Raw genomic sequence first — 13,725 nt, 5'->3', positions numbered from 1 at the left:
TGAAGCGTTTATCCTTGCTGCAGACATTAAAACGCACGCAAGGCGGAGACGTGCGCTTGGTCATCGATCGCTCTCTCTTCCCCGACCGCATCATACTTGAAATCGCCTGTGCTCGGGCCCGTTAGTGCTACAACGTAGAACCTGGTTTTTAAATGTTTCCTTTCAATAGTCATATTTCATCACAAAATGCAAAAATCTAGATTAATAATCGTGGATTCAAGCAGTCCCCTAACTGTATTATTATTCTCAGTAAGATCCATGAATTATTTTCTGTGAAATCAGTTAAATTTGTAAAAGAAATCTTTTGTCTCACATTGTTTAAGATAATGAAATAAAACTGTGAATCCAGAATTACTGCTGTTCGAAAAAGTCTTAAATACACAAACATATTACATAGAACGTCTTTATTATGTTTAGCTATCTCTGAATTATTTTAATGTTCATATATATATGATAATATGAAGATGTTAATTTAGCCAGTAACCCTTGCTTTTTCTCAAATATTTGTATTTTCATGGTTTTATATCAATGAAAAGAGATTTTCAATGATAGTCAATGGACACACGGTGTCTGGGGAAGATGTTGGAAACAAGTAAGACAGTGATGTTCCTGTGAAAGTGAGAATGATATGTGTTGGTTTTACTTGTGCGCTCATGAACCTTGTCATCTTGTCCTGCAGCTTTTTCCTGAACAACAACAGCATTGGGAAGGTATTTTTTCCCAAAATAAATTAATGTATGGCTTTTAATCTTGTACTTTTTTGTTTTACACACAATTTCCTATTGTCTTCCCACCTGCTCTCTGCATTTCTTTTATGAGAATTCGTGTAAGGGTCCTGATTTTAGCTTTCATGTTGCATAACAGAGCACAGGCCACCACTGAGATGCTGCAAGAACTGAACAGTAATGACTCTATATATGAATCTAAATTTTCCTCTTCTCCTCCTGAAGATTGTTGTTGAACTCCTCCTGGGTGGTTATTTGTCTTTGGCAGACCACGCGGTAGGAAGCTTTGAGCTTTTTGGATTCAATTTTATTGTCATTACACAGAGTACAGGTACAGAGGCATCGAAATGGTTGTTTTGAGCCTCTCCAGCTCTTCTTGGAGAACGTTCTTCTTCCTCTTCTCCCCATGGAGCTCGGTGTTGAACTTTTCCTGGTTTGTTGCGCGACTTTCGCAGCCAATGTGATAAGACTCTTTGGAAGCCTCCCCCTCTTCTTGGAGAATGTACTTCTTCCTCTTCTCCTCCTGGAGACCGCTGCTAAAATTCTTTTGGTTGGTTTTATGACTTTGACAGACCTTGTGATAAGAAGCTTTGAGCTCCTCCAGCTCTTCTTGGAGAACATTCTTCTCCTCACGGAGCTCTGTGACGATCTTTTCCTGCTTTGTTGCGCGACCTTGGCAGACAACGTGATAAAAAACTCTGAGAACCTCAACCTCTTCTTGGAGATGGTTCCTCTTCTTCTTCTCCTCCAAGAGCTCGCTGTTGGACTTCTCCTGGTTGATTGCAAGACTATGGCAGACCTGGTGATAATAAGATTTGAGCTTCTCCAGCTCTTCTTGGAGAATGTTCCTTGTCATCTTCTCCTCCTGGAGATCACTGTTGAATTCCTCCTGGGCGGTTGTTTGACTTTGGCAGACCACGTGGTAGGCAGCTTTGAGCTTTTTCAGCTCATCTTGGAGAACGTTGTTCTTCTTCTTTTCCTCCTGGAGCTCGGTGTTGAACTTCTCCTGGTTGGTAGTAAGACTTTGGCAGACCTCGTGATGAGAAGTATTGAGCTTCTCCAGCTCTTCTTGGAGATCGTTCTTCTTCTTCTTCTCCTGCTGGAGCTTGGTGTTTAACTTCTCCTGGTTGGTTGTGTGACTTTGGCAGACGTCGTGATGAGAAGTTTTGAGCTTATCAAGCTCTTCTTGGAGAGAGTTCTTCTTCTTCATCTCCTCCTCGAGCTTGGTGTTGATTTTCTCCTGGTTGGTTTTGTGACTTTGGCAGACCTCATTATAAGAAGCTTTGATATTCTCCAGCTTTTCTTGGAGAGAGTTCTTCATCCTCTTCTCCTCATGGAGCTCGGTGTTGAATTTCTCCTGGTTTGTTGTACGACTTTTGAAGACAATTTGATAAGAAGCTTTGAGAGCTTCCACCTCTTTTTGGAGATGGTTCTTTTTAGTCTTCTCCTCCTGGAGCTCAGTGCTGAACTTCTCCTGGTTAATGATGTATGCCACCTTCAGCTCCTCGTAATCTTTCTGAAGATCTTTTTTATTCTTCCTCTTGATGGTGTTGATTACCTGAGAGGCGATCTTTGTGGCGCTGAGTGCTTCTGCATTGCTGTACCTTTGTAACTGCTCCAGCTCTTGCTTTGTTTTCTTTCCTCTGTTAATGGACATTACCTTCAGGTTTTTCTGTCGAAACAGCTCTTGTTTGTTCTCCTCCAACTCTTTGCTCAGTTGGATCCTCCAGTGGTACTCTGTACTAAGGTTGGCATTCTTCTTGGCCAGCAGGTCTATGAGGTAGCTTATTTGTTGAGACATAAAACAAGAGTTCTGCAGAATCGTTGCTGGGTCATGAATAGTCCCCACGTTTTGGTGAAAAAAACCTTCCATCACTGGTTTAATCGATTAGTTTGAAGTAGAAAGTTTGAATTATTCTGGACAGATCTCTGCGTCAGAAGTTTTCTCTTGATCACAGTGGGTGTCACTTTCTGAAATGATATCATATCACAGTCTCAGGAGAAGCGTGAATCTTCAGTCTGCTTCATTTTGTGTTTAAGGAGAATAAACAAACAGATCAGCTGTTGTTGTTGTTGTTGTTGACATCTTCCTCAAACTGTCAGTTACACAAACAGCTGCCACATATGTCTCCTTCACTCTTGACTCAACAACTGACTCCAGATTTGTGGTGACATTGTGTTATTGGATTTTTAAATAAGTTCAACTCTACGGATAATTAATTGCGAGGAAGTTTTTATTCTCAGTTCCGGGGGGTGTCGCTTCTTTATGACGTGACGACGCAGCGCAGAGTGTGACGTCGGTCACCAGCAGAGGAGCGTGGAGCTGGAGGTCAGAGACGCGATGAAAACACGAGTTCCGTCCTTTCTAAAGCCAGAATCGTGAGTTTTCACGTAGAAACTTCCACCGGGATTCTCCAGACCCGCAGTGACAACCGTCCGTGTCCGTGTCCGTGGGTCCTGCGTCGTGTCGTCGCGGATTCCCCGTGTTACAACACCAGCTAGCCGAGCCGGTGGCAGCTAGCTTAGCCCCCTTCCTGGCTCCAGGCTTCTCCAGGTGACCCCCGGAGCTTCACACCGTTCTAACCATGGACAACAACCCGTCAGGACCGGGGGGGTCGAAAGGAGGCCTCGGGAGTCTCTTCGGTGGCGGGGCCCCTGAGTACTCCAACACGGAGCTCGCCGGTGTCCCTTGTAAGTGTCTGATGTAATCTGCTGTAGCTGGAGTTAGCTTTGATGCTAGCATCTGTTCAAGGATGCCAGGCCTGTAAATCAATGTAAATACAACAGTTTATTTCATTCATCGACCAAACACAACAATTTAAATGCACAACATCTTAAACCTTGAATGTAAAGGAGCAGAAAGAAGAAGAATCTTATATAATCTGCTCCTCACTAACGAGACATAAACTATATAAGAAATCAATAACTTTAAACATGACAATAGCTGCAGATCAACTCGAAACAAAGCAGAAGAAAACGTAATTGATTAAACATTTCATTAGCTTTAATTGTTTTTTATAGAATATTTGTTTTAGATATTTATTTTAATGTATAACTAATGTGTTATAATGTCATTTCAGTGACGGGGATGAGCCCTCTGTCCCCGTACCTCAATGTCGACCCTCGCTTCCTGGTTCAGGTAACACAAAGTTGTGTACTCGCAGTTTTCGTAATTTTCTGTATTTTTGTCTGTTTGTATCTGTAAACACTTTGTTAATGTTGTGTTTCAGGACACAGATGAGTTCATTCTGCCCACAGGCGCCAGTAAAACCAGAGGAAGGTTTGAACTGGCTTTCTTCACCATCGGAGGCTCCTGCATTACCGGTTAGTCAAACTTAACACCTGTGACCTTCATAATAAAGCTCAGACCTTCATTAAATTTTACTCAAAGTATTATTAAATCAAGAATATATAAACACAAACTACTAAGTCGTGCTTGTTGACATCATTTTCTCAAAACTTTATTACTGATGCATGAATGTGTGAGCACCATTTTCTGTTGTAGACGCTTGAAGAAATCTTACCTCTTGTAGTTTAACCTTGTGGCTTTTTTTGGCTGCTATTTGTTAAGTATATTTTAATAATAATTTTACATCCCAGTGCCCCAAACTGTTATTTAAATCCAACCAGCACAGAAGTATAAAGGGGAAAATAGCGCTCAGTAAGTTTCCTTCAGCATTTCTTTCTTTTGTTTTGGCTTCAGGAGCAACATTTGGAACTGTGAACGGTCTCAGGATGGGCCTGAAGGAGACCAGAGATATGGCCTGGTCCAAACCTCGTAATGTGCAGTGAGTAGAGAGAGACAGAGTTCAGTGCACGAGTAGTTTTGTCCCTCGTGTTGCACCTGAAGTGTCTTTACCCGTCCTCTAAACGTTTGCTTTCTCTCTCCAGGATTCTGAACATGGTGACCAGGCAGGGTGCTTCATGGGCCAACTCGCTGGGATCTGTTGGTAAGTCAGAAGAAAATCATGTTTTTTTTTATTAATGTTCCGTTTCCTTTTATTGATTCACTGTTAGTTGATCTATTTCTGATGCAGTGAATCTCTCTTTGCCTCCTCAGCGTTGTTGTACAGTGTGTTTGGCGTGGCGATAGAGAAAGCCAGAGGAGCAGAAGATGACATCAACACAGTGACTGCTGGGACGCTCACTGGGATGCTCTTTAAATCAGGAAGTAGGTGTTTTGTTTTTTCACTGCTTGTATATTTGCCAGTAATGAATGTCCACTGCGCCTGGTTCTGACCTCAGACTGTAACTATTTGCACATGTTTTTAATGTGAGCACACAGCTGGTTTTCACAAATCCACATGTCTCCCATTGAAAGGTTATGGTTATCAACTTCTTACCAAAAAACAAGGATTAGTTAAATCTCATTTACCCGAAGAAAGAAACCATAACATCTGTTGCAGATCCAGGAATGTTTTTCACTTTCTTTAACATTAGTTGTTCAACCGTTGTTTCATCTCTCATCCTGTCACTGCTGTGTGTTCCCAGGTGGATTAAAGGCTGTCGCCCGAGGAGGCCTGGCAGGTTTGGCCTTATCTAGTGCCTACGCTCTCTACAACAACTGGGACCGCATCACCGGCTCCCCATCATCCTCCAGGCTGTACTAACCTTCCTCCCACACATCTGCTTCAACGCCAGGGCCAAACATCTCTCCAGGACACAGCCTTTCACCACAGCGCTAAGAGGAATTAGACTCTGGTCAAATGCAGTGTGCTTTCCAGTGCGAGGTGGCCCCAGTTCGCTGGTTTTCCACCAATCATCCGCTTCCCTTTTCCTGGAGCATTCTGGGAATTCAAAAAATGTGTCTGAAAAAGACGTCATAAAAATGTGGACTACATTCCACCGGAGATCCAGATGTAGAGCCCCCCCGACAGAACCTCTCCCTTCATCTGTCTCTAATCCTCTGAGGTTAACCTGTCACTGATCACTGAGGATGGTACAGAGGTGCGTCATCTCTTTATCTTATCGTTTATCGGAGACTTGTCTTCTCTGATGCTAGTGTTGAAATGAGTGAACCCATGACCTGAGGGTTGAACGAGCCAATTATTAGTTTGTAAATGAATTGTGACATCTGGTGTGTGTCTCACCGGATGAATTTCAGTGGATCCATGTTCCCAATGTCTGACTGAACGACTCTTCTTACGTGCAAACACAGAACGAAGCCTTATGGTCAGTTCTCCTCTGGTATTTATTAAAGAGTATCTGCAGCGGGGTTTGTTTTACTGAGCAAAGAATAAACCACTGTAACGCTGTACTGGGAGTGTGTGTTGATCCTGTGTCTCCATCCAACACACTGTAAAAACACGAATAAAGACAAAAAGAAAATGTTCAACAAACGTTTTGCCTTTAAGCTGATTTATTGTGCAAAGTTGACTGGATCCAAAGGGTGTTGAGTCGTATAAACTGTGCAAGTTAAACATTTATTTACAACTTGAAGTGGTTGATACGTAAATTCCAGAAATGAACATCGAACATGCAACACAGCTTGTGCTTGCTGAGTCCTGTGGTCGTCTTAGTGCAGGAAGAAGTCCCTGATGCGCGTGGCCTCGATCCAGGGGATGTAGGCGGCGGTGCGGGTGAACACGCTGGGCTTGTTCTCCACGGTGCAGCCGATGGGGCCGAAGCTCACCACGCCGTGCACCTCCCAGCGGTCGCGGCCCAGCTGGCAGAGCAGAGGACCGCCAGAGTCGCCCTGGAGGAAGAGGAGGGTGCACATGAAATTTCAACTCTCTCACCACGACCGTCAACATTTGTTCCTGTAGCCATTGAGCCGTCGTACCTGGCAGGCAGCCGGTGGACCCTCAGTGTCCCTGAAGCCGGCACAGATCATGGAGTCCCGGACCCGGTGGCCCCAGAATTTCTTCTGTCGACAGGTCTTGAAGTCGATGATGGGGAGGCGAGCTTGATTCAAGGCTTCTGCCAGAGACACGTTCTCCTTCCCGCCTGAAATTAGTTCAAAGGAGAATATTTAACCACTTGAAGCCAAATTTCGACTTACACTTCTGCTTGTCTATCTCTTTTTCTTTTTCCACTCACCCCGGGTGTCTCCCCAGCCCGTCACCCAGCAGTAGTGTCCCGGCTTGAGGCTGGTCTGCTTGCGCGGCAGGCAGGCGTAGCGGATATGGTTCGACGGGAGGATGTCGGTGGCGGCCTTCACCAGGGCGATGTCGTAGTCCAGCTCGCTGTGAGCCGGATAACGGAAGTTCTCGTGGCGGTAGATTCTCTTCACCGGGAAGATCCTCTCTGGTGTCTCTGAACGCCGGAGCTGGTGCTTCCCCAGGACGATCCTCCAGCTCCCAGCATCCTCAGCTTTACCCCTGAGAGAATGAAGAGTTGTTGAGTTATAGTCTCAGCTTGTACTGTGTCATCAAACTATATCTTAACTGCTTAATGTTAATGTGTTTCTTACTTCTGGAAGCAGTGAGCAGCAGTGAGGACCCAGTTCTTGTGGATGAGAGTTCCTCCACAAACATGAATGTAGTGTTTACTTCCTCTGGGACGAACCTATGAGAGACGAGCCTTAAACCAACATTTCCTCACATCTCATAAGATTCTCTCACCCAAGCACAGATCAGTGAATTCATTAATTAAATAATTTGTCCTTTCAGATTGTCTAATTATTATAAACTTTAAATATTAATGAAACCAAATTAAAGTAAATACATGAATACAGAACTGTAAATTCTCAGTAAAATGATGTACATTTTACACAAAAATGGGTTTATTTTCATGATTTAAGTTTCTATATATTTGATTATTAGTTTTTTATTTTCATTTATAACCAGTATATGGTCAAAGTGTAAAATATTTAGCCTCAATTGATAGTGACAACTAAAGAATCCATGCAGACTATATATTTATATATTTGAAGACAGATACCAACTATATATGTATACACTATAACTATGTTTATATGAATATATTTATATAGTTTATGTCATTATCAGATTGTTGATTATTTTGGCATCTGACTTAACAAAATAATCAGCATTTGCTGATTACCAATAACTTATCAATTCATTTAAACTAGTGTTTTTTGAGAGTTGTTCAACTATTTAATTCTCTTAAGAGTTGCTGGTGATTCCAAAGTTTGACAATATGTTGATTTTCTTTGTTTTATCAACTTGAATTGAACATTTTCCTGGTTTTAGACAGTTGATCAGATAAAACTGTTAATTTTACATCACTTCAACCTTTTGTAATTGATCTTTTTTTCTACTATATTCTGACTATTCACTCGACAGATGCACCGAAGCAGCCCTAGAAAGAATTTGACAAATAGCAAATGTGCAATTTTACAAGAGGGAGGTGCACGTGTGATATTTTAATGTCGTCCTTGTTGTGAACCCCTTCTCCAGGTTCTTTAACCACTGACCCGGGGACAGGTTTACCTGCAGAGACACCTGCCAGGGCCACGAGTGAGGTCGGGCCTCGTTCCCGGACACAATCCGTTCAGCCATGTTGGGTTTGAAATGAGCCATCCCACAATCCTTAGGCCAGTCTGAGGGGAGAGACACCCAAACCAAATTAAGTAAAGTGTGTTTTTGCTGGAGTGTGTCTGTGTGTGTGTTTGCCCTCACCCAGTAGGAGGACTTTGTTCTGTTGCTGTAGTCCGGGGTTGAGCGTGTATGCGGCTGCAGGCAGGCATGCCTTGCTCAACAGCAGCGGCAGCAGCAGAGACAGAAAGAGGAGCGGAGGAGGTCCTGGCACAGCCATCGTCTTCCACAGGATCACCGACTGGCACACATCCCATGCTATTTATACACAGGTGCACATACACACACACACACCTCCAGGAACAATGAGCCGTGTCACAACAAAGGCCGAACGCTGGATTTTTCTCCTGCAGCTACGAGTTTTCACCACGGCTCAGAGAAAGGGGATTTCAGGGGCTGGGATACCATCAGCACTTTCACACACGTTAACATGCTCACACGACACATACATGCACACAGGACAAAAGCAACACACAAACAAACACCACATCACGTCACATGAGTCACAGCAGTGACACAGCGACCTGAACTTGACCTTTATCTCTGATACCTCACATCTACTCCGAACAGTAAACTGTGAAAACTTGACCCAGGAGAAAAGGAGATGTTACCAGTGTGAAAGTGAGTTTCATGGATTTCCAGTCAGGTCTGTCGAATGAGAGCATGAGACACATATTATATAATGCACAAAAATCATAGTTTACTGATCTTTATAATTTATGTAACATCCATGTATTGTATTAAACAGTTTGGAGTTAATGTTTGTTTATTTCTTTGTTTGTCAGCAGGATAACACAAAAACTACACATACGAAACGTAATGTTTTGGACGGGACATGGGCCAAGAAAGATCCCATTTAATTATCTTAAATATAAGATATGGATCCAAAAATCTTTGTTTCATCACTTTCTTTAACATAGTAACGTGTTTTTGGACATTTTCACAAATTTCCCAGGAAGTAATTAATACATCTTATTGAAAACATTTGTGACATGTTGAGGGGATTGAAAATAAAACAATAAAAAAGTTATAAAATAGTAAAACACATGCGCACACACTGAACAGTTACAGCAATGGAAGCCACTGGTGACAGGAGCTTTATTTCTACAGTGGTGAATGAGAGAGAATGTGCACGCTCATCTGAATGGCAGCGCCTGAATGGTCACATCTCACCACCGTGGTTCACCAAGTTTACATACAACTCAACTCTGTGTGTTCATCAACGTCTGTTTGTTTGTTTGTTTGTTTGTTTGTTTGTTTGCAGGATTCTTGAAATCTAAAAGGTTTGGGGCAGAACCGAAGAAAGAAGAACCCATTAAATAGACATATTCTGCTCATAATGAGGTCGATCATTTTATTTTGTGTTATTACTTGAAAAGGTTTTTTAAATGAACATATAGATTATTGTCACTATTTAAACTAGTTAACCTGTTTATCATCAGCAGTGCTTCGTCTCCTGTTTTCAGCTACAGAACATTCAGAAGAACAGAAATACAAACATCAGGTTTTATTAAACATTCACATGAACAGACGTATTGATAGTTTTCTTCATAATTGACCTGAAAGCAATCTTCACTAGAAATGCATCTAAAAAGTTGGACCTGAGTGAAGGGAAACATTTTCTAAAATTGCATCTCTACATTTTGAAAATGAAAAGAAAGTCGAGACAACAGCCTGAGAGTAAGAACTGCTTCATTCAGAGTTTGTTGATTGTGCAAGCTGAGGGTCGATCATCTGTAGATAATCAATAGAGTCATAATCGTCTCCTGGATCAGTCCTGCATCTTACTGGAGCCTCCTCCGCACCACCTGGGCCTCCTCAGTGACCTCATCACACTCCTCTTGTGGCTCTGAGTGCTCCCAACCGATGGCGACTTGGACTGACCCGAGCCGACCTCCTCGTACACCTCCTCCTCTTCTCTCATGTATTCTCCCTCTGCTCTGCTGATCCTGCGAGGACCTTCTGCCTCTTGCTCCCTTTTGGCTCCTCCTCTCTCCTCCTCCTCCTCCTCCTGTGTCTCCTTACTCTCACCCTCCACTGTAAATGTTGCGCTAATAATCACATTGGGATTCAGTTCTGGGGCCATGGCCTTTATGACGCTCGATATGAGAGGAGGCTTCGGAGCTTTCTTCTTCTTGGAGGAACGTATCTGTGGAAGTGGGCTGCTCTGGAGCTCCAGATGTTTCTGTATGGCCGTGCTCAGCACCTCTGGGTCAACAGATGCTCCATGAACTTCCCACGTCATCCCGTCCTCGTCCCACTGCACCTGCTTCATGCTGCCCCTCCTGCCCATCTCGTCCCTCTCCTCTCCCTGGATCTTCAGACAGGACCTCCTCCTCTCCATATCTTGGGAGGAAACAGAGGTAATGTCCCACCTGGGGTCGTCCTTCCGTCTCTCCTCCTCGTCCTCCTCGCTGCTGACCGGGAACATGCTTGAGGACGGGGACACCAGGTTGGAGTTCGACCCCACGGAGGCCTTCAAGTTCAGCCTTGATCCGGGTGGCGAGCCCAAGAGGGAGTGTGAGCCCATGTGGGAGGTGAACGTGTTTCTCTTGAGGTCCCACCAGGAGCCCATAGGAGTGATCGTCTGCACCTCTGCGTCGACCAGCTGCGGCTGGGAGGTCATTGTACCTTCTTCCCTAAACACCTCCACCCTGGGACCCTTAGTGGCGCCCTCTCTTGAGATCAAGTTGCACCTACAGCAGTCGCGCAACCCTGAGTCGCTCAAAGAAGAAACCAGGGGCGACCTCCATCCTCCTCGTGTTGGACACATTTCCCCCGGCTGCCACGGCAGCTCAAGCTGGCAGACTGAGTCTCGTCCACCTTCTGGTTCTCGTCCCTCTCCTGAAGGAGTCATGTAGCTGAACATTTCCTCAGCTTCCTCTCCACCCTCTGATAACTGGGAGCCTCCGGGATCCTGCAGCTCTTTTACTTTGTCCTCAACGAGGGACCCACCATCTGCATTTCCTTCCGCTAAACTAACAGAGGAGGGTTTCGGAGAGGGGAATTGAAAAGTGAGCAAATGATCCTCCAGCAGGCGCTCGTCCTTTGTGTCGGAGAGCTGGGGGAGATCGGGGGAGTTGGACGGCAAGGGTGAGGAGTTGTGAGCCTGTGGGGGGGACGATGGCGGTGAGGTTGCATGCTGGGATACAACTAAGTCCTCTTCCTGATTCGGGGTCAGTGTTAGTGTAGAATCCGAGTTTAGAAGATCTACAGGTGGTAAGGTAGGCGAGCCGAGAGGGGAGGTGAACGGGGAGGGTGTGGTTGGGGCAGAGGATAGTTTGGACGTCAGAGAGTCTGGTGTTGAGGAGTAAAACACCTCCTGGCTGAGACTCGAGGGGCGTGAGGTGCCTCCTCTCCACACTATCGTCTCTGGCGTGCTGCTGCGGCTGTACGTGCTGCCGCTGCACCCGCTCCACCGCTGCATGCTGCCAATCCTGCGCTCGCTGAGCAAGGAAGGGCTGTGCACGCTCACGTTCTGGGTGCTGAGCGCCAACTGGTGGCTGTTCTTGGAGCCGATGTGCTGCCACATGTTGGGATGCAGCTGCTGGAGCATCACCGCGCTCTGCTCGGAGTGCGTGTTGGCGCTGGAGCTGCGTCTCAGGTGCATCCTGGTCCAGGTCGGGTCCCGCTTGTGCGGCGGGCCCGGCGCCATGACCATGTCCATGGAGCTCTTAGAGATGGAGAAAATGGGGGCGTGTTCATTGTCGTCGTCCAGGCCAATGAGCCCTGCCTCACTGGAGTAAGATCCCGACTGACTGACCGAACAACAGATGGCCTGGTAGTTCTCAGACACAGGGCGCCCGGGCCTCGCCATGGCAGCAGCGACCTGTGAGGACAGACATAACCTTTAGTGAATTGGTGCTTCTTTCACACCACACACTCCTTCATGGCGAGAGTGAGACGAGAAGATTGACACCAGACTCGTGTATGTTCCTTCGAAATTTAAAAACACGACCACTGACATTTATCTTAGCTTAGCATAAAGACTGGAAACAGCTAGCCTAGCATCTTGTTTTGACTATAATGTTGTTAGCAACCAGCAGAGTAATCAGAAAGTTACTGGTTCAAGAGGTTGTGTCAAATATAACCCAATTTTTTTCCAAATTAAACATACATAAGTTTAAATTGAACTGGTTTACTGCCTCATATCTACTGCAGTAAACAGATATTCTAGACGTATCACTCTTCTCATCTAAATCTTTATAAGAAAGTGAAGTGTAGTTCCCAAACTCTTAAATTATCCCTCTAATATTTCCCAGTCTTGTTTTATTCTGGAGCACCCCCCCCCCCACACACACACACACAGGGCCTGCATGGACACGCACACACCCACGCATACAGAAGCACTCGCAGATTAGCCTAATGAGATTACACAACCCAGATAATTTGATTATTGAGACCAAATGCAGATTGATTGAGACGGATTTAAAAGAGCATTTCAGGATTTCGGTTGATTAAAGTAAAATAAAATAAAAACAGAGGAAGACGGAAAGAATGGAAAGAGACGAATATGAAGAATAACACTTAACTTGTTTTATTTTCGTCTTCTAATAGAGAGTCGACGTTGTGCCTGATTTAGCTCTTGTGTGTATTTGTCTTTTTAAAACACAGTTAAAACCCAGTTCAGCGGTTCGTCCTCATTTTAAATCGTTGATGCTCAAGGATAAAATCCCACATGAATCCAAATTCAGGTTGAAACTAACGACCAAATTTTCTAATCCACCTTTGTCCCAAACTGACCCTGTCCCATTTGACCACAACTGACTTCTAGATACCGAGAATAACCAATAAACCTCCTGTTCTGACCAATAGAAACACAGTGAGGACATTAATGTGACACATAGAGGGACGTAGAATCTGTCAGATAGAAGAGAAAGAACCTCTTACCTTTACGTCCCGTGGCCTGTTTTACCCTCTTCAGAACAGGTGGTGCTAAACGGCGTCACTCCTTCCTCCCGTCATTTCTCGCTCTCTTCCTACCTCACTCCTTAAGAAGATCACCTGTCCTGTGTCTGCCCCCCCCCTAACCAAACACATTCACCTCCTTTTTCTCCCCCCCTCGAGACCTCTCCACAGAGCCGGGCCTCATTTTAAAGTTGGCGTGAATACGAGAATTTCTCTTTGTCAGGGACGTGTGTGCGTGTGCATGTGTGTGCGTGAGATAGGGGGGGTCACTACTTGGCTTTCGGCTCCGAGGATTAACCGTGATCTCGTTAGCCGCCGTCCAATCTGTGAGCAGAGTGAGTGTGTGTGCATGTGTGTCAGTGAAACCACAGTGAGAGGCTAATGATTCCAGGTCAGTGGTCAGAGGAGTCAATCTACATGTGTGTGGATATGCACACGCTCACGGGAGGGATGATATGTAACTTTATAAAACAACACATAGTGAGGCTGAAGAGAAGTTGATCATTATAACTGATAAAAGGTTCAGCATCTGGGGACCGAGAATGTCTGTATGATACTTTGTGCAGATACAAGAAGTGAATCTTTACATATTT

At 44.8% G+C, this 13,725-nt stretch overlaps 2 protein-coding genes across 2 annotated transcripts; one reads left to right on the top strand and one right to left on the bottom strand.

Annotated features, from left to right (window-relative positions):
* The first annotated feature begins 3,005 nt into the window (after nucleotides 1–3,005).
* Nucleotides 3,006–6,064, top strand: timm23a (translocase of inner mitochondrial membrane 23 homolog a (yeast)). The gene is made up of 7 exons (XM_053414259.1): nucleotides 3,006–3,416; nucleotides 3,806–3,864; nucleotides 3,956–4,049; nucleotides 4,429–4,513; nucleotides 4,617–4,675; nucleotides 4,786–4,896; nucleotides 5,217–6,064. The coding sequence occupies exons 1-7, from the start codon at nucleotides 3,311–3,313 to the stop codon at nucleotides 5,333–5,335; spliced, it is 633 nt and encodes a 210-aa protein (XP_053270234.1). The 5' UTR covers nucleotides 3,006–3,310; the 3' UTR covers nucleotides 5,336–6,064.
* A 176-nt stretch (nucleotides 6,065–6,240) lies between these two features.
* Nucleotides 6,241–8,444, bottom strand: zgc:112285 (uncharacterized protein LOC561476 homolog). Its single transcript, XM_053414269.1, has 6 exons — nucleotides 8,309–8,444; nucleotides 8,120–8,229; nucleotides 7,138–7,232; nucleotides 6,765–7,045; nucleotides 6,508–6,671; nucleotides 6,241–6,420 (listed from the first exon to the last, which is right to left on the bottom strand). The coding sequence occupies exons 1-6, from the start codon at nucleotides 8,442–8,444 to the stop codon at nucleotides 6,241–6,243; spliced, it is 966 nt and encodes a 321-aa protein (XP_053270244.1).
* Nucleotides 8,445–13,725: the final 5,281 nt, after the last annotated feature.

This window comes from Pleuronectes platessa, chromosome 21 (genome assembly GCF_947347685.1).
Source record: "Pleuronectes platessa chromosome 21, fPlePla1.1, whole genome shotgun sequence".
Taxonomy (NCBI): domain Eukaryota; kingdom Metazoa; phylum Chordata; class Actinopteri; order Pleuronectiformes; family Pleuronectidae; genus Pleuronectes; species Pleuronectes platessa.
The sequence above is the reverse complement of the archived record's forward strand: the minus strand, read 5'-3'. Positions and strand labels throughout refer to the sequence as shown.

What these genes read in the sequence shown, in the direction of transcription:
- timm23a (XM_053414259.1), top strand. Translation starts at nt 3,311, where the DNA reads ATGGACAACAACCCGTCAGGACCGGGGGGGTCGAAAGGAGGCCTCGGG. An exon ending in CGGAGGCTCCTGCATTACCG is followed by an intron (nt 4,050 to 4,428) that starts GTTAGTCAAACT and finishes TTTTGGCTTCAG; the next exon opens with GAGCAACATTTGGAACTGTG. An exon ending in TCCAAACCTCGTAATGTGCA is followed by an intron (nt 4,514 to 4,616) that starts GTGAGTAGAGAG and finishes TTCTCTCTCCAG; the next exon opens with GATTCTGAACATGGTGACCA.
- zgc:112285 (XM_053414269.1), bottom strand. Translation starts at nt 8,444, where the DNA reads ATGGCTGTGCCAGGACCTCCTCCGCTCCTCTTTCTGTCTCTGCTGCTG. An exon ending in CCTGGCAGGTGTCTCTGCAG is followed by an intron (nt 7,233 to 8,119) that starts GTAAACCTGTCC and finishes CGTCTCTCATAG; the next exon opens with GTTCGTCCCAGAGGAAGTAA. An exon ending in GCTGCTCACTGCTTCCAGAA is followed by an intron (nt 7,046 to 7,137) that starts GTAAGAAACACA and finishes TCATTCTCTCAG; the next exon opens with GGGTAAAGCTGAGGATGCTG.